The sequence below is a fragment of the Sebastes fasciatus genome, chromosome 19 (genome assembly GCF_043250625.1).
Source record: "Sebastes fasciatus isolate fSebFas1 chromosome 19, fSebFas1.pri, whole genome shotgun sequence".
NCBI classification, from domain to species: domain Eukaryota; kingdom Metazoa; phylum Chordata; class Actinopteri; order Perciformes; family Sebastidae; genus Sebastes; species Sebastes fasciatus.
The window spans coordinates 9509996-9532473 of record NC_133813.1 but is presented as its reverse complement, the minus strand read 5'-3'; the positions used below and the strand labels follow the sequence as shown (position 1 = coordinate 9532473).

General features: G+C 40.8%; 1 protein-coding gene across 1 annotated transcript; it reads right to left on the bottom strand.

Annotated features, from left to right (window-relative positions):
- Positions 1–676: 676 nt before the first annotated feature.
- Positions 677–17097, bottom strand: LOC141757028 (MAM domain-containing protein 2-like). Its single transcript, XM_074617189.1, has 15 exons — positions 16847–17097; positions 16598–16708; positions 10548–10837; positions 8829–8913; positions 8487–8624; positions 7840–8117; positions 6934–7027; positions 6411–6557; positions 5492–5611; positions 5218–5363; positions 3738–3834; positions 2887–3045; positions 2488–2741; positions 1128–1212; positions 677–1010 (listed from the first exon to the last, which is right to left on the bottom strand). Exons 1-15 carry the CDS (start codon positions 16944–16946, stop codon positions 964–966), a joined length of 2151 nt encoding a protein of 716 aa, XP_074473290.1. The 5' UTR covers positions 16947–17097; the 3' UTR covers positions 677–963.
- Positions 17098–22478: the final 5381 nt, after the last annotated feature.

Below are 22478 nucleotides of genomic sequence, written 5' to 3'. Positions count from 1 at the left end.
CAGACCTTTTTCATGCACAAAAAACTATATAACAAACTAAAGGAAACTAAATAACCACAAAAGCATAATAGGTCCCCTTTAAAGAAAATGCATGGTGGTGCAAAAAATCTGCAGAAGCAAAGTGGAGGCAGAAGGGGATTTGTGCACTGTCATGAAATTTTTTTTTTTTCAAAATGTTTTATAAAACAAGAACAAACTAATATTGGCCAATATATCATTGTCCAATTTAAAAAATTTTTTTTTCAAATATCAATATTGGCCACAAGTAGGCAGCATTATCACACTAAAAGTTAAGGTTTGCTTCACTGAATAATCTTGAAATCATACTTAATGTTGTTATCCATTCTGTGTCTGACTGCTTATCTAATGGTTCAGAAGAAATGTGTTTTACTTTCTCAGGGTCAACTCTGACCCGTTGGGGATTGTAGTCCAAAAACTACCCGGATAACTGCAGCTTACTGGTGAGTTCAAATCCACATTTTATATTTCTTATCTATGTCAATATATGTTTTGTCATTGTCCTTCTAGTTATGTGGTCCTAACCAAGGACATGTTGGAGATGTTTTGATATTTGTGTCACTGCCTGAGTTTCAGTACCAAAATGATCAGTCTCTCCTGATTAATTGGCAGATCATGCTACAGTTACAGTTACCCGTGAAAAGAAAACCCCAAATAATGGTGAATAACCTTCTAGCTTTATTTGAGCAATGAGCATTAATCTAATGCATATAAATGTGAAGAAAAAAACACAGTTAAACACACTCTCTGCTGCTACTGTGAAGAGAGAAATGCCGACTATGACACAGCTGATATGTGTTGCTTCTTGAAAACAGAACTACTTGAAAAGTTGACCCACACTCCTACATGTTCAGATTGGCATGCAGGTGTCAGGAGTCTGTAATGTGCAAATAAAACAGGGGGGGGGGGTTCATGCATCCTACGCAGCTGATTTCCTCTGGCCTTCTACTCGATCTCGTTGGAGGTTCCCACGGTGGCTCTGATCTCCGCTTCTGCAGGGGAATCAAAAAGAAATCAGGAAGCTGCTACAGATCATATCCTGTGGATTTATTTTTGAGTGTTTAATCTTTAGCCATGTGTTTAACAAATATCTTAAATAGATTGTTCACCTGGGCAGGGTCCGCCTTCCAAGATAATGTCATCGATGGCGATGTCACTCCTTACTGATGAACCCCTGGTTGCCTCGAACACAATCTGAAACACATTTTCTCAATCAGATTCTCACTGTGAGTGATAGGCAGATCTTTAACTTAAGTACGTGTACCAATACAACAATGTAATAATATTTCATTGCACACAAAAGTCTTGCATTCCTGCATTTAAAATCCTACTTAAATAAAATTAACTTTAAGTATCAATGTAAAAGTACTTATTCTGCAGAATAATATAGTCCCTGTGACTCATTATATAAGACATTATTGTTGGATTGTTAATACTGATGCATCAATGTGTAGGTAGCATTTTACTGTTGTAGCTGGTTGAAATCTAGTTTGAACTACTTTACATGCAGTAAGGCAGTTTAGTCCGGTGGTTCCAAATAGAGGGGTCAAGCCCTCTTCAAAGGGTCACCAGAGAAATCTGACGAGTCGTGGGATGATTAATGGAAGAGGAAAAAAGAAGTTCTGCTTCAAAGTCTCTATTTATATTTTGGACTTTTAAAATGGCCAAAAAGTTTTGGAACTACTGGTGTAATCTTAAATAATGCATCGAATTTTATAAGCTTATCATAAGGTTTTTTAAAGGGATGGTTCGGGTTTTTTGAAGGGGTGTTGTATGAGGTACTTATCCATAGTAAGTGTATTACCTTCATTAGACGGCTTCAATTTAAAATCCTGATTGGAAAAATAGCTAGTAACTATATCTTCCAGATAAATGTAGTGAATTATAAAGTACAGCTTTTCCCTCTGAGATGTGGTGGAGAAGAAGTATAAAATAGCATAAAATGGAAATACTAATAAAGTGCAAGTACCTCAAAATTGTACTTAAGTATAGTACTTGAGTAAATGTACATATTACTCTGTAACACTGGTTATAGGGTCTGACGTGAACACAACATTTTTTGATATTTTTTTTAGAAGTTATGGAATAGAAAATAGTGAGTTTAGATGAATAAATTAGCCAATTAAAAATGAATCAACAACAATTTTGATAATCAATTAATCATCAAGTCATTAGTATTTCTATATGATTGTAAATTTAATATATTTGGGTTTTGGACTGTTGACCTTTGGCTCTGGGATTTTGTGATAGAAATTTTTCACAATTTTCTGTCATTTTATAGACCAAATAAAATCGAACAAATTGTGAAAATAATCATCGGTTGCACCACTAGAAAAGTTATTCTTTAAAAAAAGGCGCTGTAATGTGTATAAGCCAGCTGCCATGATCGTCTTTCTGTCAAGGTCACCCGAGTCCAGCGCACAGCCTTTAAATATAAAACAGTCAGGAGAGGTTTAGTTGCACTCTTGCCTGATGCTGGCTGTCACTCTGGTACTCCACTGTGGCCCTCAGCCAGGCCATGCTCTGCTCGCCGCTCAGTTGCCACAGCAACGCGTCCTCTCCGTCCTTGTGGAGGTGAACGCTGAGCTGGCCCGTGCCCGAGCCGTACATGTGGTAGTAGAAGCGCAGACACTGGGGCCCCCGGGAGCCCCTCAGAGGTCGGGACAGGAGCCGCACACTCTGACCGGGCAGCATGGGCGACGCCTCCATGTGCAGGTAGTATCCTGTCAATCAAAAGTCAACGGGTTTGTCTGTATTCTTTGTGCTACAGAAGAAAAATGAAACCTTTTCTATCTCTTTTTTTTTCTGTGTGCATTATAGGCAGAGTATTGTGGATTTGGAAGGAGAGTTGATGCAGGGGACCCTCACCAACTCCCATGGTGTGGTCTCCTCTTGGCCCGGTGTACGAGGTCGGGGTTTGCCCTTTCCTCAGCTCCCAGTCGGCATCGTCGCTGTGCTTTTCCTGAGTGTAACCGCACAGGCCAGCTTCAAAGTCACAGTGTCCTGGCAGAGACAACGACAGCAAACCTGCAACAGGAACATGAATGACTCTTCATGTTAGGTAAGACTTTATTGTGACGGTTAACACAACTATCATCTAGCTGCATCTCTCTGGATTCTAAATTTGATCTTAAAGCTAATGTAGGTAGAATTGGAGCAAATATTGTATATAATATATGATTAAAAAAATTATATTTTTTTGAAACGGTCACTATATCCTGACAATAGTGCATGAGACAGGTGTCCTCCGGTGCTCCTAATGACATCTGCAAGATTTCACAGACCGGAGGAAAACAACCAATCAGAGCCGAGCTGGAGACTGCCATCTCTGAGCAGCTGTCAATCACTCGCAAACTCCGATCAAACGATTCAAACTAGGTAGCGCTGATCAAATATGAATTATTATTCTGTTACTGTAATGCCTATTTCTTGCCTCAAATGTTTTCAGAAACATCTTGTAGTGTACTGTTTAGATGTAAAATGAGAAAGTTTGTGACCCGCCAGCCATGTTGAGATCAGTTGAGGAAATACAAAGCACCGCCCATCGCCCGGAGCACAGCCAATAGGAACGCTCTCCATATCTTGACAGCCTTGACTCCCAGACTGGATTACAATGTCCTCCAGAAATCATGGCTGCCATCATCTAAACAGCATGATTGTCTATCATTGTTTGTTTGTTGATGCAAATTAATTTTTTTTGTTGTTGTTGCAGTTTTTACCTGCCGTCAGCTCACAGTCTCCGAGGCTCACGCTGATGTCGTCCAACGCCACGGAGCCGCAGTCCCAGAAGCTCCTGCAGGTGCTGACAAAAACCACCTGGACAGCAAAGGTAAACCACCATCCCAGAGGAATTACAAGCACTGCTCATTTACACCATCAGCTCTAAATAGAACCAAAACTACAAACACTTTGTTGTGGCTGCTTCTGCTCTGACTCATGCGGAAGAAAAGACATCATCAATCAAACGCTGAGGGTTTTAAAACGGTTCAATATGTCAAGTGAAGAACAAAAGGCCAGAGTGGAGAAAGCCTTTGAGCACTTTGGCATCTGGGGGAATTCATTCTTATTATCATGCACATGAACACATGATACTGTGTCCTCTAACAGTGGCTGTTTAGGAAATTAAAAAACTCACAGAGCAGAAGTTTAAAGGCTCCGACACCAGAACAGGAAGTGCATCTTTTAGTAATTTGTTTCTTTATTTGTTATTCCAGCTGTTTAGCATGTTTAGTCTTCTTTCTGTCCTGCATGCTTTACATTTCCTACTTCCTTCCACATTAACTTTGGTGATCCCTTAAAGGTACAGTGTATAATATTTCAGGTGACTCATAGAGTGCTCCAGGGATGGCGTATTTTTGTAGACCATCCAGGAAGTTTTAGAGAGCCTTTCACATTTTTACGTTACCTGAAGGCCACTGTAGTTCTCCGACACGCTTATGAAACTGCGATAACGTGAGCCGCAGAGAAAAAAAAACGTGGTCCCTTCAGCCGCCATCTGACTTCTGTTGCTCTTAAATTAGTGTTATTATGATAAGGATGGCCTCTAAGCAAGGTGAACGGCGTAACCACGGTTTTGCACTCGGCGGCTCACGTTACCGCAGTCTTGGAAAGGGAGGAGTGAGCGGAGGGTTACTCAGTTGGTTGCAATCTGCAACCACACCATGCTGCCAAATCCCACACACTGTACCTTTAAATTTTATTGTCAGGTCAAAGTTTTCCGTTGTCCAATACTTTGGTTTATGACCAAATACCTGCAAAACTAATGACATTCCCATCAGCCTCATTCTTTGTGTTTAGTGCCTCCTGTCCTCTGTCCATCTCTTTTGTACATTTTTGTTTGTCCCTTCCTTCCTTCTTTCCTTCCTTTTTGCATTTGTTTGTTTATTTGTCTGTATCCCTACCAACTCCTTCTTTTCTTCCTTTGTGCATCCATGTGTTTATTTATTCCATTTGTTTCTCCCTTCATTTCTTTCTTTCTTTATTCATTCATTTATTCACTCATTAATTTGTTTGTTTATTTATTCCTTTGTTCCTTCCTTCATTAATGTATTAATTTACTCTCCTTCCCTCACTCACTCCCTTCCCTTTACATCCTTTGATTTGATCTTTCCTTCCCTCCTTCCTTCCCTCTTTCCTTCTCGCACTCATTCTCCACCGTTACTCTGACTGATGCGATATTTCCACTTCCTCTCCTCTGACCTTGGCAGGCTGTGATGTCTGGAAGGTGGCGTCCGTCGCGATCCAAACTCCTCTGGACTTCTCTCCCTGAGTCCAGATTTTCTCCTGGCTGCTGCTCTGCTGCTGCTGCAGATACACAGTGAGAGCCTGGTCCGTCTGGTTGAAACCTGCAGTTGCCAAAGTTATTTCTGTTTGGTGAGTCAGTAAAAAAAAAAAAATCACAGCACATAATTCACACATTAAACTCAAACTGGCAAATATCCTTCAGTCTGGAGAGTTTTCGGGTGCCACTCACCCCTCAGGGAGTAGTAGAATCTCAAGCAGTACTTCATGTTCCCAGGCAGAGTTGGACCGATAAGGCGGCTAATGTAACCAGAGAGTGGGCTTAGCCGGGAGTGAGCCAACAGGAAATATCCTGGAGGGAGAAGACAGCCTTTATCTTTCTTGCAAAACCGCCTCTTCCTGTGGATCTGCTTGCCATGAATGTTCCCATCACTACTCGCACCTGTTACTGATCTTAATTTCAACAGTTTTCAATTGTTTTTCAGCCTCAAATCCAGCTTAGTTTTCCCACATCATCACTCAGAGATTTCTTTGTTTTTAATGCTGTGTGAACTGTCTGGATACAAAGCCACCAACAAATAGCTTATAAAAGTTGTAATCACTAACATATTCGCAATATGAAATATAAAGGCGCCAGCTTCTGATGGAAGCATTTACTGAACCAGAGAGTAAATGTGCCAAAGCAATAAGCTAAAAAAAGCACTGTATTTAAAAGTTTTCTGAATCTGCTCTGTTAGGGCAAACATTTCCAGAAGAATTAAATGTTCAGACGAAGGCTGTTATATGTGTGAATAATAAAATAATCATTTAACTAGTAATAATAATGGTCCAAAATGATGTAAAATATCATAGTTTTAAGCCAAAACCCCCAAGCCCATCATCTCCTAATATCTTTTATTCACTGTAGAAATTCAGAATGTGTCTCTTTATCCTGCTGCATAATATGTGGGAGCATCCTGACTGGGCCACTGCTCCTAAAACCTGAATGATCCCCTACTATAAGCCCTAAATAACACAGGAAAGCACACCACCTTAACCCTATAATGTTCCAGTTGGAATACTATTGGAGTATTGTAAGGTACTATAGTAGATGCATAGCCTAAGTATAATAAGAGATATTCTAAAATCCATTATGAGTTGTTTAAGCCCACCTGCCCCTGTGGTGTGGTCTCCATTCCTAAATATGTTGGGCTTCACAGACACTCTCCTCCACGACGACAACATCACCTGGTCCTGGGTGTAGCGGCAGAAACCTGACTCAAAGTTACAGCTGGCGATGGAGGGGTCAAAGGTCGGCTCTGTGGAACAAATGCATGGAATCAGTGTGTTGATGTTCTATGAACACTTTAGTGGCTCTAATTTTAGCACTTAAGATTCATCAGCAAGAGTGACATTTGTTATGGATTTATAGTACCCAGAGGACCATAAATCCTGAATCACTTTTGAACAGCACAGAGAAAATATTAAAATCTGCACGCCACATAGCTTTGATCCACCTGGTTTGACATGTTTATGCTCACAACATGTGAACCTCCAAGGTTTTATCTGTAAGGTGCTTTAAGCTATTAGTCCTTTTAAAATCCTGAAATGTTAGATGTTCATCCAGAAAGCATTAGATCATAAATATGACTATGAAATTAGAATTAACAGTGAGTGACTGTGGCTGCAGCTCACCAGTGTCTGTGCTGCAAAACTCTGGAGAAAAGGAAATGTCATCAACTGCAACGCGTCCGCCTCTCGGGCTGTTAAAGGACACTTCAAAGACCACCTGGGGAGGCAGACAGACACTCATAAACAAACATGCACGCCATCATGTGCATGCAGATGTATACCCTCACACAGGAGGGAAATTTATGTACAACGTAGGTACAACTTTGAGCAACAATCTTCATTCATTCTGCACAAGCTAAAGGTTCAAAGGCACAGGTCGCCAAAAAGAAGAAAAAAAAATATATACTACTATATTATATTTCAGAAGTTAATACATTTTAAATACCAACATGTATACATTCATGTTTATAGTTAAAATTTTCCAGCTGCATATGGAATAGTTAGACCGCCTACAATGCTGCTTATAGGTTAATTCATCAATAATAATGACGTCTGGATGTTACTTTTAGTTTCACTGGAGGCTTTTCTCTTACTTGTATCGCTACCAGAAACAAACCAGCATGCATTTCTATTATTTTTGTACTTTAAAGGTGCTAGGTTTGAAATTCAGAAAATTAATATAACAGCATTTGCTATGTAAATATACAGAGGAGTAATGTCTACCTGAGTAGAGAATGAAGTCCCTCTCCCTCTGTGTGTGTTGTAATCCGAGCATCTCTGTGCTTTGTTTATGTAGCCGGTCCGGCCCTGCTAACCGCTCTGCACTACGCTCATATGGCGTCCCCACCCACAATGTCATCAGGGAAGCGTAGCACCCACCCTCCGGTCCCCCCCAAGTTAACACTGTTAGGAAGAGCGCCGGGCTTTGTAGCAAATTTTCGTAGTGGCCAAACGCGGTACTGCAACTTCCCTGTCCATCACGTGGTGCCTTTGGGCCAAAAAAGACTGACATGACATATTCATACTGACCTGTACAGAGTACGGTGCCTTCAGGTCCACCTGCACAGGTAACCATTCTTCCCCCGTCCCTCTCCAGTCGTTCTCGTTTTCTGTCTCCGCCCTCCACAGCTCCTGGTACTGACCCAGTCGGTCTCTGGTGAAAACAGAGAACAGGTTCCCCCTCTCCTCGCTTCGCTGGTACTGAAAACTCAGGCAGCCGGACATCGGCACCGTCGTCATGGGAGACACCAGTTTGGCCACTTCTTTGAAAGTCTTGGCGTAGATGGAGTCCACGTACATCAAGTGACCTGAGTGGGAATGTAAATATGAGCTATCATGTTCCTCTTTAGGAAGCTCAGAAGTTTCAATAATGAAATTACCCTACTAACAAATATTGTGTGTGCACCCAAAGCCTGATATATCTTATATTTAGAGCTCCGTTGGTGTCCAAAAACTATTAAAAACACATCAGTGAGCCACATTGTTGCACTGGGTGACATGTTCCTTCATTACCATGAACACACACACTGTAGTTTATTTTGACTCAAACCTATATACACCATCCTGCTCTTGTAAATACCCACTAGATCACCAAATGTGTATTAATCCACATCTGAAAATAACCAGTACGGCTCTGAGTCATTGTCGTAAAACACCTTTGTATGAATAACACTCACCTGTCTTGTTGTTGTATGTGTGGTCATTTGGTATGTTGTTGTGGGTTAGCTGGCCCCCGCCTCCTCCCACAAACCAGTTTACGTTGGCGTTCCACTGATTACTGTATCCACACAGGTGAGACTCCTCAAAATCACATTCTAGATGCAGACAAATGAGAAACAGACCCGCCATTATGGGTGTGACTGCAAAAGGCTTTTAACTTAATAATGTACTCAATATGTTCATGTGTGTGTGAGTTGAAGGAACAGAGCACAGATGGTATGCATTCAGAATTACATGATTATTTTTGTCTTTTTCTTTTAAGCAAGATGTGTGAGTGATGTATGTGTGAAGTCACCGACCCAGGCAGTATCCGGGGCTGATGTGGATCTCAAAGATGGCCACGCTGCTCCTAGCGCTCAATCCAGGTTTACCTTCGATGACAACCTAATCAACAACACATGTTCAGTTGATACCCTGCAACCTTGATATGGAGCGACACGGGAATGACATCATAGAAGGTCAGCGAAAGTGAAACGCATGAAACGCACAGAAATCTAAATTACTGTTAAAGCTCTGGTGAGCGGTAGGTTTTCTGTAAAATGACTTCCAGATGAAGAAAGGACTTACAGGAAGACGCGCACACATGTTAATGCATGAGGTCAGTGCTTGTACATGTGCGTGTGTGTGTGGTGCTGTTAATATAAGTGTGTGCCTCCATTTGTGTGCAGCAAATGGGAGAGCAAATAGGTTTTTGACCGTAGGGAAAATGTTGTTTTTGAAAGGCTAGACGCCAACAAATATGGATTGAAGCAGAATATTTCATTAGATAAAAACATGTTGTGAATTTTGTAAATGATAACATCTATCTCTTTTCAATACATTTTGACTTTTGGACTTTAAAACAGCAGCATAAGGTCATTTTAGTTTAGAGTAAAAAGCAGAACATTTTGTCAGTGTGATAGTTTATGTGCTGGAGGCCCACACATAGCAGATACCTTACTCACCATTATTTGGGTCACGACCCTGTCAGATTCAGCTCTGCCTCTGCATATAATATAAACATGTGCTGTACTACTCCCACACAGTGTTTGGATAATGTGTGTGGGTGTAGGTGTGTGTTTCTCCACACACTTCATGCTGGCCTCAATTTGGGCCTGCATGTGTAATATCAACCTATATCTGTCCTCTTGTCAACAACAGCATGAAATGTTGTTTTCTACACCTCTACTGTTTGTTTAACTGAAGAAGTATCTTGAAGCTCTGTACTTTTAGAAAAGGGAGAATTGCAGAGATTGCGTAAGTTTGGAGTGTTATTTAACCTCCTTCGCAACAAGCTATGATACCAGTATCTTCACTCTAGCTCTAAAACTGATAAACCCACTACAACCTAAAAATTGCAAGTTGCATTGATACGTTAAAGAAATCAGTGGCGTTAAAACAAATTTACGTTAACGCGTTATTATTACGTTATTACAGCGTTAACTTCGATAGCCCTAGTTTCCACTTTTACTTCAGTAGTTTTCATCATAAGTAATCTCATCACAAATTTTGGGCGTCAATGTTATTGTTAGGTGTGTTTTGCATGATTCCTAACAATTTTGAACTTACATGCTGCTGTTGATATTCATGGTCCCCATATTATGAATGCAATAAATGTTTTTGGTGACCCCCTGACCTTTTCTGTTGCACCACCATGAAGCCAATATTTTCAATTTCACAGTATAGGCATCAAAATCTACCGAGCGGTTAGACATGAAATTGAATGAGCATATTAAAGCTCCTCAGACGATGAACACTTTGCATTTGGACACTGAATGACCTTTCCTCTATAGTGCTACCCCCAGTACAAACGTTACGCTTTTAGTGCCACTTGTAAGGCTCTAAGAATAGTTCAATTGTCTGTATGATGTTTGTTTCATCCAACATTTTCATATTAGTATATAAAATAAACATAAGCAGCCTCCAGGGACCATTATTGGAACTTTGGATTTAAATTTGGCCTTGTTTTTTTTAAATTTCAGGCAAAACTTTAAAAACTTTTAAACAAAGATTTGACACTATTTTGAAAAGTATCTTACCCTGTAAGGCTCAGTATTGTTCTGCAGGTCCATGCTTGAGATGACCCAGCTGTCAGAGGGATCCTGGTTTCTCCACAGCGGCCTGTCAAAGCTCTTTCCCTCCATGCGCTGCAGGACCTCCAGTCTTCCTGACCCGATGATCTGGTAGACGATCCTCAGGCAGCGCCACTCCTCCTGATCCAGAGCCGGACTCAGCAGGACTCCTGTGATCTCTCTCTGTGGCTCGGTATTGGTACTTGTCTCATCATCCTGGTCAGCGCTCATGGCTGCGTCCACTGCGACAAAACGGCCTGAAATAAAAAAGGTATGAAGGATTTAGAAAAAATGTGTAAACATTGCTGCTGTCAAGACAAAAACAGTGATGTGAAGGACATTTTGCTCTACAGGGACAAAATATTGTCAGCACTTTGATTGACTATACCAGAGATCTTTTGTGCCCATTTCCTACAAATAACAAAAACACTGGTACACAAAAAGTTTTTGTGCATCTCATTTTGTAAGTGTCTCCATCACAATGCAGTACAGTAGGTTGAATGGTTGAATGAATGTTCAATTAGCAGCTATGAATGAGATCCAGCAGTCAGCACCTTCATTTTTATGCTTTCAAAGAAAAATGAAAAAAAAGGATGTACCAGACCTAAAAAGAGCTGCTAAGAAATAAAAATAACTGCATATGTTAAACCAGGCTGCATCAACACAACAGAATCGCTGCCACATGTTAAACTAATCATGAAGCATATTAAATACTGCTCACTGGAATGCAGGACTAATATGACCCAACCTTGTGGTAGTGTTTGCAATGGTGAATTTCTGTGAAGAAAAAAGTTCCATCCTATTCCATTGGACCAATGGGAGTTAGTTGCCCTCCAAAGCTATGTAGTATGGCAGGCGATGTGGGAATGAAAAATTCAGGTTTATGGAAATGAGGGTGAAAATCCACCTTAAGCTCAGTAGTGATTTGCCAGAAAAACTGACAAAGAAAAAGTGATGCAGGCAGAGATGGAACAAGAAGTTCAGTCTTTAGCAGGGTCTGGATAAATGCCAGTGGAGTCAAAGATTATTACCTCCACCAAGGAGGTTATGTTTTTGGTTTGGTTCGTTTGTCTGTTTGTCAGCAGGATTACGGAAAAACTACTGGCCCAATTTTCATGAAACTTGGTGGAAGGGTGTAGCATGGGCCAAGGACGAACCCATTACATTTTGGGGTGGATCCAAATCACGGAGTGGATAAAAAAGTTATTTTGACTTTTTTTAATATCGCAAGATAGGGCATTGCCTTGGTAGAGGTCCGCGCTCTCTGAGTGCCCTTCTAGTTATTGCAGTTTCTGGGATCCCTCTTTTGTGTGTACCTTATACCTTCAATATTATAGATACAAACATAAAACCAAGTGCCTGGTACAAAGTCACGTAAATTCTCGGAGAAAGTCATAGATTGCCAAGAAGGTTATGTTTTCGGTTCGGTTTGTTTGACTGTTTGTCTGCAGGGTTACGGAAAATCTACTGGCCCGATTTTCATGAAACCTGGTGGAAGAGTGTAGCATGGGCCAAGGACGAACCCAATACATTTTGGAACAGATTGGCCTCGGTAGAAGTCTGCGCTCTCCAAGTGCCTTTCTAGCTACCTCCCCCAAGGTGGTCATGTTTTGGGTTCAGTTTGTGTAATACTAAGATTTGCTAATTAGCAATAAACAAAGTACAGCCGAGGCTGATGATGTTCTTAGTTTCGAAGGTTTTTATTCATAAACCAAAGTGATTGAATTATGACCTGATGATGGTACTCGCTGAAAAGTCACGATCAGGCAATCAGTCCTTGCAACATCTTCTCGTTCGGGTAGAACAGGGAAGAAACATGTTGAAAGCTTTATACTTTCTCTAATAGAATCAGGAATACTACATCAGTAATTCAGCTCCCACCACAGCGACTCTTAGCTTCTTTTCTGCTCCAGGGGCATCTGAGCTCTCCTCTCTCGTCTGTCATTCATTATTTGTCCCTGTGGAATGCTCTGATACCTCGGGGCTCCGATGACAAACACACACACTTACACCATCAGGACTGAGCTCATTTTACCTTTAATGTGGTCGATTCAAGATGCCTTTCTTCTTTCTTTTTGCCAATGAACTGCAATTGTTTGCAAATGTTTCTATTTACACAAAATTGACTGAATGGAAACCTAATTCATAACCTTGGCGCACACTCAAGCTGATGTATTGTCTTGATTTCATCAGTTTCTCTGCCTTGTTTGAATTCAGAGAAGAAAAGAAGTACATAAAAAGTGCTTTATGTATTTGACATGACTTCACTTCTCTTGCAGCCTCAGCCATGCTGCACAGAGCTCGACTGAGAGAGGAGAATATATGAGCAAGAGCTGAGCACACCATTAACGCACAAGCTACACTGACCTTTTAACAAGCCGGCGGCAGTAGCAACAAGGATGGAAACAGGAAACGAGAAAGTAGTTGGCGTACCCCAGAGGGAAGACTGACAGCGAGACAGGCTGCAACAGCAGAGCAATTTTCAAGCAGTACCAGCAAGGATTATGGTGGGAAAAAATTCTTAATAACGAGTTCTTCCAACAAAGTCTGGCTGCAGATACAGTTGCTACTGGAGGAAATCTGCCTCACCAATCCAGTGGGTGTAGATGAGAGATGGTAAGGTTAGTTAGGTATAACAAGAATCAATACATCAGACCGGCACATAAGGGTACTTCGCAAAAAGTCAAGGCCGCGCCCCCTTTTGGGGGAAAGAAACCCGAAGATCCCATAGACTTCAATGCAATTTGACGTGTGTTTGGATTTCAATTTTGACAAGTTTGTATGCATTCATCTCTTGTTAACCAAACTGTTGTTTTATACACGTCTTATAAATATTTTGCAAAACCCAAGCATTCGCGATATCTTAATAAATTAAGGTTGATCGTCGCCATGTCCCTTTAGTCTTCCCCCGTCCAACACAGTGGCCGGATATTGCTCATCCAGACATCTCTGAATCATGTTAGGATAAATGTTGTCCCTAAGTAAGCAACATCTTAATAGCCATATAGTTTTATCTGTAGGCTGAGCTTTAGTTGGAGACGACAGTCTGTTGCTGCTGTAACGTTAATGTATGACTGTATCGCTGCAGCAGCCTCCCATTCTTTTAGCGATTTACCACACTGACAGTGAATATTCACATATCGTATGTGCCTCAAATCTCAGTGTGAAAGCGTCGGTTAACCCGCTACACAACAGTTTTTCGTCATTTTCTCTCCTGCGAAAGCGAGTTTCTTTCCCCCAAAAGGGAGCGCAGCCTCTGCAATGACGCCATGCTAGTCTGGTCTATAGCATGGAGCCATAAAGCCCCTCTATTATACCTCTTTTAGGGCATGGCAGAAGAGCAAATATGAGATCGGCGTTTTGGGATTTATTGTTGGTGCAACCAACTACACAGCAACCCTTCGGCATAGCGTTACAACTATTTGTTGAAAGTAGAAGTTTGGAGACATGTTTCAATTTCTTCAGGTTATGCTGTTACCGTCAAGGAGGGACACAGGATTGTTTCCCCCCAAAAGAGGGCGTAGTCATGCGACCCTGATGTATAGTGCCGAAGCAATCAGTTATAAAATCAAATTTATTTATTGTCAGTTCTGGTAATCAATTAAGTCGTTTAACAAGTAAAAATATCCGCCATTTGCTCGTTCCAGCTTCTGAAACAGATGAGGATTTGCTATTTTGACACCTCTAAAGCTTATTTCAACACATTTTTATTTCCCATGTTTAAACTGTACACAAACAGAAATATAAAAACACCACTTTGTGGTTTTAGGGGGAGTTAAGTGCTGGAACAATTTTTAGATTACCAACAGTTTATCCAGCCGCCCAACACTTCTGAGCAGCGGATCTGCAATTTCTGCTGGCAGCCTCACTTTGACAACAAGTCTCTGGGAAGTCTCTGACTGCACCCAGCTGTTGTTTGACAAGAAATTGTTTCAGCATGTAACTCCCTCTAAATTACAGTTCTGTTTTTTAACTTTGGAGAGAGCAAGGCTAGCCGGGTCCCCCTGCTTCCAGTCTTTACGCTGACCTAGGTTAATCACCTCCTGATGCCAGCTCCACAGTTGACACACAGACATGATGTGTGGTATTGATCTTCTCATCTTCCTCTCGGAAAGAAAGCAAATAGGCATATTTCCCAAAATGCTGAACTATTCCCTTGAAGAAGTTATAGGCCCTCCTTGGAAACACCACACCACTGGGTACGAGGTTAAAAATAATTAGGATCTTGGTTTAGAGATGTTTAAGTTGACTGGAGGACCAAATCTACTCTGGCTCTTCCCCAAATATGGTTGGCTGATTTGCCTAAGATGTTGAACTGTGGATGTGGGCTGATGTTATGCTGAGAATAAAGTCCAATTGGCAGGACCCGGGCTAGCTTGGGGCCAGTGTCGGCAACTGTAGTCAAACCAGTGGGCAACTGCTGGATCTGAAAAGTTAAGTGCCTTAAACTTGCATTCTTTCTAATAGCCAGCAGGGGGCGACTCCTCCGGTTGCAAAAAGAAGTCTGATTGTATTGAAGTCTATGAGAAAATGAGCCTACTTCTCACTTAATTTATTACCTCGGTAAACATTGTAAACATGAGTTTATGGTCTCAATCGCTAGTCTTCTTCAATACAGCATGATGTTCATTTAGTAATTATGGTCCCATTTAGAGTCAAATAGACCATAAAGCAGGGTATGTTTTAGGGCGTGGCTACCTTGTGATTGACAGGTTGCTACCACGACATTGTCCGGTCTGGGTGTTGTCCGTGTTTTCGTCTTACAACTTTAACCCTTTCACAGTGTGTTTCCAGTTCATGAAAGTTAAAGGAACAATATGTAGTACTGACAGCTAACGTCTTATAATGGGTACTGCAGTACAAATTCAAAGCATTGGAGTCGTGGCGCCCCTCCGCTCCTCCGGTGTGACTGATAGCAGTTAGCAGACACGATGGAAGTTTCAAAGGAGAACATACTGGCTGTAGCATTGTTGTCGGAGAAGCCAGTATTTCAATTCAGCATGTTTCCATAATCTCTGATGACATATCATGGTCATTTGATAATTTATTACAGTAAAAATATTACATATTGTTCCTTTAATTACAACCTTTTTGGTCGTCTAAAAGTATCTTAAATAGTATTCGGCTGCACTTAGCTCTACCCTCTCGCGTCACCTCTGGTTGCAAATAACCAAGATAGTGACGGCAGAAAATGCCGAACTCGAGGCTTCAAAACATCAGTCCACAAGCCAATGGATGACTTTGTGGTGATTATGTCCACTTCTTATATACAGTCTATGAATCAGACCAATACTTCAACCAAATCTGGTGCATCATTCATTATGAGTTTAGCATAACAGGCCTGCCAGATTTAAGTGTGTTAGATGAAAAATGGTTACATTTAGGGATAGGTTTTGTGTAGTTAACGTCAGGCTGACGAGTGTTTTTTTAACATTAGCATGACCTCCACCTCTGAAAGCAGGCGCCGCTTCATGTCGCAATTAACTTGACAGGATCCGGCTGCTGTCTCCAGATGTATCTGCAGCTAGACCCTATTTTGTGCAAGGACTTTGCTTTCCACACAAGAGTTTTCATTTGTATGAAATCTCAGCACAGAGGAGAAATTGGTAACAGTTGTGTAGTCTTTACAACAGGACAATGTACAGATGATGATCTAAGCTGCATTCATCTGTTGGCTTTGATCATTTAACATAAATAGACTGACATAACTTATATGTGGGTGTGTACAGAACTCATTTGTATCAGCTGCAGTACCAACTCAGCAAGAATGCCTAAATGTGTTATTTCACTGTCTCCAGATGTTCGGAGATGCTGGAATCAATGCAGACCAGATGGGCTTCTTTTTACCAGTGTGCTTCAGTGGCCAAAACCAGCACCAAAATAACGGCAACATCACAACTGAACCTGCAACTGCAACTAGAAGAGCCACGATAAAGCCTACACTTAGCACCAATTAACTAAATTAAAATGTTTTTTTAAAGAAGACTGAAGATGCTGTGTGGCAAGTGTCCCAGTACCATCTTTGTGCAGGGTCCAGCTCGTAAAGTCTGCATCTGACGTGTATCCACAGGTGTTGGACTCAAAGTTGCAGGAGCCTGGCAGCAGCTGGTCGTAGGCTTGGACGGCGGCTGTGAGCACAGAGAAAGAACAAGAGAGAAGGGAGAAAGTGGAGAGAGGCAATGGTAAGTATGAATCATAGCAACTGGCATGAACAGAAACATGCCCTCATGCATCAGCACTGGCACGACCGTTAAAAAAGTACTCACCAGCAAAAGTCAAGAGGTAGAATGGAAGCATTGCAGCTTTCTCTGGAAATAAGTCGACCCTCAGAGGAAATAAGGAAAGCAAAAGTAGGTCTGTTTGCATCCACAGTCGGATATAAAAAAAAAGTACAATAAGTTGCAGTTTGTTTTTGAAGATTCCTCTAATGTCTGAGTGTCTCTCCAGCTCACAGACTGGCAGCACACTGCAGACGCTCCGCTGGGAAGTGTGTGTGTCTGGACAACAGAGCAGCCAGGAGGAGGAGGAGGAGGAGGAGAGAGAGCGAGAGAGAGAGGAGGAGAAAGAAGAGTGATGAGCTGGTGGGAAGCCAGTGAGGGAGCAGGGGAAAGAGGAGAAAAGGGAGGGTGGGGGAAAGAAGGAGAGGAGGGATGGCTGGTGGGAAAAAAAGAAGTTGGAGATGTGAGAATAAAGTGAGATTAGTGACAGTAGTGCATGACAGTAGTGCATGAGACAGATAATCTTTGAAAAAAATCATCTCCTAGTATTCCTAATGGCATTTGCAAGATTTCACCGCCGAAGAAAAACAACCAATCAGAGCTGAGCAGTCTCTAAAGCAGCTGTCAATCACTGCTCTCAAAACTCGTGAACTCCGGTCAAACTAGCCAGCGCTGATCAAACATGAATCAATATTCTGTTACTGTTATGCTTATTTCTCTCCTCAAATGTTTTCAGAAACATCTTGTAGTTTACTGTTTAGCTGTAAAAGTATGTGGACAGAGTATGTTTTCCTAATTTTGGTTCCAGTGAAGGGGGATCTTACAGAGTTCAATGACATTTTAGATAGTACTGTGCTTTCAACTTTGTGTCAGCAGTTCAGGGAAGAGCCTTTCCTGTTTCAACACAAAAGCCAAAGACAGGTCCATAAAGAAATGGTTTTATAGTGTGGAAGAAGTTGGCTGGTGTGAAGTGCACAGAGCCCTGACCTCAACCCCATCCAGCAATTTTAGGATGAACCCGGAATGCAGACTGAGCAAATCCCTGTAACCAGGTTCCTAAGTCTTGTGGAAAGCCTCCCCCCGAAGCGTGGAGGCTGTTATACAGTAGCAGCATGTTTTTGTAATGACATGTTCCACAATCACATATGTGTGACGAGTGTTTGCATACTTTTGGTATATAGTATATATTATCTACACATTGTGTGTATTGTATGCTGAATTTCATGGAATCCAGACCCTATCGGGAAGTGGTATGATGGTGCTTCACTGTTTAAGGAGAGGCCTGAATACACAAATGATCTAAACGGTGTTTTACAAACCTGCTGAGAGTCAAAACATTTTGCAACTATCTAAAATATTACTCCTGGCTTCAGCCTTAAACAGCTTGCAGGCGTTTGTGAATATGAAGAGGAGGCAATTCTGCCTTAATCCTACAAAAGTCTGCAGAACTATGTGGGAATTTGATTGCAATCACAACAAAGACAGGATCCCTAAAGACTACTAATTGTTGTGTAATTTGGGAACAGGTCTGGATCACTCACTGTGTTCTTACCAAGTGAAAAAAATTGAACTTTTTGATCATTAATTGATCAAAAAACACATTTTTTTTTAAAATTCTCGACACATTTCAGTTTCATTGCAGAAGGGAATGGATTTGAGAGTTAGAGGAGACTAGAATATGGCATACTGGATACGGGAGACCAGACTTTGTTGTAATTTTTTATAGAGAGAGCACTCTCATCCACATTTGTGATCCATCTGTGGGACCGGCTTTCTCTGCGTCTGTGTTTCTCTCCCTTTCCGCAGTCATCTTTTACACAGTCCATCCTCTACCTTCCTTTTGCTTTTGGTTGTCAGCATTTTAAATGAGGTGGCATGGACACTTTCAAAACCAGATGGGGAGATGAATTGAATTGATTGAATTAATGTCTATTTGTGTTCTTTCCTCAGTAATAACTGAGGATCTGAGTCATCATTATCAGATTTTTTTAGAGAAAATGACTCATAAAATGATCAGTTTCATGTGCACATGCAAACAATACAAATTATTTTCACAGGAAGAGTAAACAGAGGGAAGATAAATAGTCTTTCCTGTGTTCAAAGGATTGCTCCCTTGGCTTTCTGCATTTATACAGCTCCAAAGAAGTTTTGTTTTTCGACTGGTTTGAATTTCCGTCATTCATCTGTTTGATTTCCTGGTTGCCGGTTTCCGTGTAAGCAACAAGATAGAGCTTCAATAAATAAGGGAAGGGTGCCAGAATGTGTAATGTGCAGTGCACGCAGAGGTTATTGTTTGCATGATACAATTATGACATGTTATCCTCAGTATGTGATTGGCTGCCAGAGGTTACTACGCCTCTGGCCCCCCACCCTTCCTCTGGGAACACCCCAGACCACCGCCTCATAATTTGCAACTGAGAATTTCTCTGTGAAGAAATCTGTTTTTGCAGAAAAAACCTGTCTCAGATGCTGTGCTTTTACTCCATCTGTTGAAAGCATTAATAACAGTTTATAATAATGATCACTTATAAGTCATTTTCTATGGAGACCCAACATGTTCCATATGAAATAAATTAATAAGACACCATGAAATAAATGATTGTATAAATAAATATAACAAAAATGTATAATATAACCATGAAATTATGAAATAATACAATACATTTGTAAAACTCAGCTCAATATTATGAAACATTATATTTCATCCTGCTATTTTATTTAATTCTGGTGTTTTTTATTTCACAACACCATATTCCCCGATGGCCATAATAAGCTTATTATGCTTTTCTTCTTTCCTTTAGTGTGCTATACAGTTTTTTTTGCACATGTAAAGGTCTGCAAAGTTACAAAGCCCAAAGTCTACGCCAAAAGGGTTACTCTCCCCCACAGAAACACTGCTCCTGAAATGCCTTGCTTGAAGCTCTGGCTTTTCTTTCGTAACGTGGTGACGTCACCAAGTAACACATTTGCATAATACCTGCCTAGCGGCTAGTTTGGCACGCCCTGAAACAAAGCTAGTTAGAGCGGAGCTGGAGCGGAGCCTGAAGAGTTTGGTTCGATTGACCAAGCTCAAACAGTGTTTTTCTGTTTCATATTTTAGGCTAATAGAAACCCAAAATACAAGTATGCACCTGAAAATAAGCATAACAGGTCCTCTTTAACTATAAAAGTCAGTGGTGGCCTAAAGGTTAGAGAGGCAGGCGTGTGACCAGAAGGTTGCCAGTTGGATTCCTGGAACAGCAGGAGAAATTTGGGTGAGTAAAGTGAAAGAGCAGCACTTTTTCATTCACTGATGTGCCCATGAGCAAGGCCCTTAACCCCCAACTGGACTTTAGTAGCCAGAATATAAGACTATGGTTGTATTGAGCAGCTTCCAGGTGGGAATGTGTGTAACAGGGTGTTCCTGAAACAATAAAGCAGAGCTCTCAGTGAAACTTCCCTAGATAAATAAAGGTAAATAATGACAGTAAAATCCTGCTGAAGGGTGCCACCTGCAGTCTGACTGAAAACACAGGCCCTGGGCAGGTAAACATGGAGCCTGACTGTCTCATGAACACATTGTAACATGCAGTGTGCATTTTGAGGGGGCATGGGTTTTCTGCGTGATAAGAGATAACTCTGTAATGGGCCGCTATGAAACATTAATGTGCATTAATTCCAGTAATGGGTTCAGTCTGCGTGCTATATAACTGACGACAAGACACGTATACAGTATACCTTCATCCATGTATGCAGAGAGGGCCACAAATTATTGATGTCTTCTCTGGAAATAGAGCAGCAGTGAATTGGACTCGGAGCACGAACTAAAGGCTTTGTGACATGACCTCAGATACATTCTGATGACCTGATTCTCTATATTTTGGAGCTTTTTTGATTGTCTCGGGACATAAAATGTGTCACACACACACACCTCCACATTCAGCAAAAAGTTCTGTCTGTATTTTACAAAAGCGTGCAGGCTGTTTTTGTGGGATCAAAGATGTGTGGCTGCAAACATAGCAATCACAGATCGGATGCCATGGTTACTACTCCACACCATCACCATCCTCCGTCACATATTGTTGTCACGGTAACGGCTGCTCCGGCGGAAAGGGCGCACGTGACTTAGGTGGGAATGTGTTACAGGGGCTCAACAATGTGTAGACACAGGCCATAGTGATCTGCTCTACCAGGCCTTGAGTGACGCTGAAACGTGCCCAGATTATCATGCCAGGATCCTCGCAAGCACAGCCCCCCCTTACCTCACACTCCACTCTGTACATTGTGCATCAGCCATGATTAGTTACTGTATTTTCTATCCATTTGTTTTTTTTAAAGAGGAGAACATTACTGCATAAATTTGCATTTTAATTTGAAATATTTAATTTTATTGAAACCGCTCCAACCTTTTAATGCTTCAAAATACAAATTAAGATTTAACTCTACTGTATGTGTTAGAAAAAAGCAAACACTTTTTACTCATGAAATTAAATTAAAAAAAATATATGGGAATGTGGGATTATTGCAAAAACTGTTTGACATTTGGCATATTTGACATTTGACATTTAAAGTTAAAGTAACCCCAAACATGCACAGAATGTCATTTGAAGATAATGACTATCTGGACAACTCAAGGAAAGGCTACGCTACTTCTATCAAAGATTCCTCAATGACTCCTCTAGCTTGAAGGAAAAATATTCCACCTACTGCACAATTAAGAATTTTTGCTTCCCAAATTGCGACTCTTTTGCTCAGCCAAACAAAGATAGTAGCCTGAAGTTATTCCTTATTCATCCTCATGTATATCTTTACTGTCATTCTACAAGTACAACGAAATTTAAACGCAATCCTTAAAAAGTGCAAGAAACATAAACAATAACTTGCATCTAAAACTATATATATATATATATATACAAATATACAAAAATAATAATAAAAACACACATACCACACACAAGACATTCACATTCTGCAGGTATTGCACGACTCATATCATTATTGCACAGTGAATATTTGCGTTTAGTGCAGTTATGGCTCTGGCATAAAAACTGTTCTTTAATCTGTTTGTCCGTGCAATTATGTCATTGTGTTACTCATGGATGGATTATATGAGGGGTGGAAATAACAGAAATGAATTGATAACAATGGAGGAGATAAAAATGCATGTGAATTGAAAAATGGAGCTGTAAAAATGGATGTGAAATGAAAAATGGAGTGATAAATTATCAAGTGATTTGATTACTTTAAAGCCGATTTGACTAAGTTGTGATATGATGAAAACTGAGCCGTGTTTCATCATTTTCCCTGTCTTACATTCATCATTCACAACTCAAAATTGCCATTTATCATTCACAGGAAAGTGGCCTCACGGCTGGAAGTAACAAAAAATAATTGAAGAAAAGGGGAAGTGATGAAACCGCTTTCGAATTAATAATGGAAGTGATGAAAATGTATGTGAATTGAAAAATAGAGTGATAAATTGTCAGACCCCACTTTGAAAACCACTGGCCTATAGGTTATCAGGTTCATCTGAGTCATCTTATTTTAAATCATTTTAACATTTCAAGTGCAGCTGTTAGGCCTACTAATTAAATTAACAATGTTATATTCAAGTGTTCCAGTAAACCAAAAGGGACTAAGTTATACATTTTATAGCAAATTATTAGAAATAAATGACAATAAAAATAAAAAAGCCAAAGGC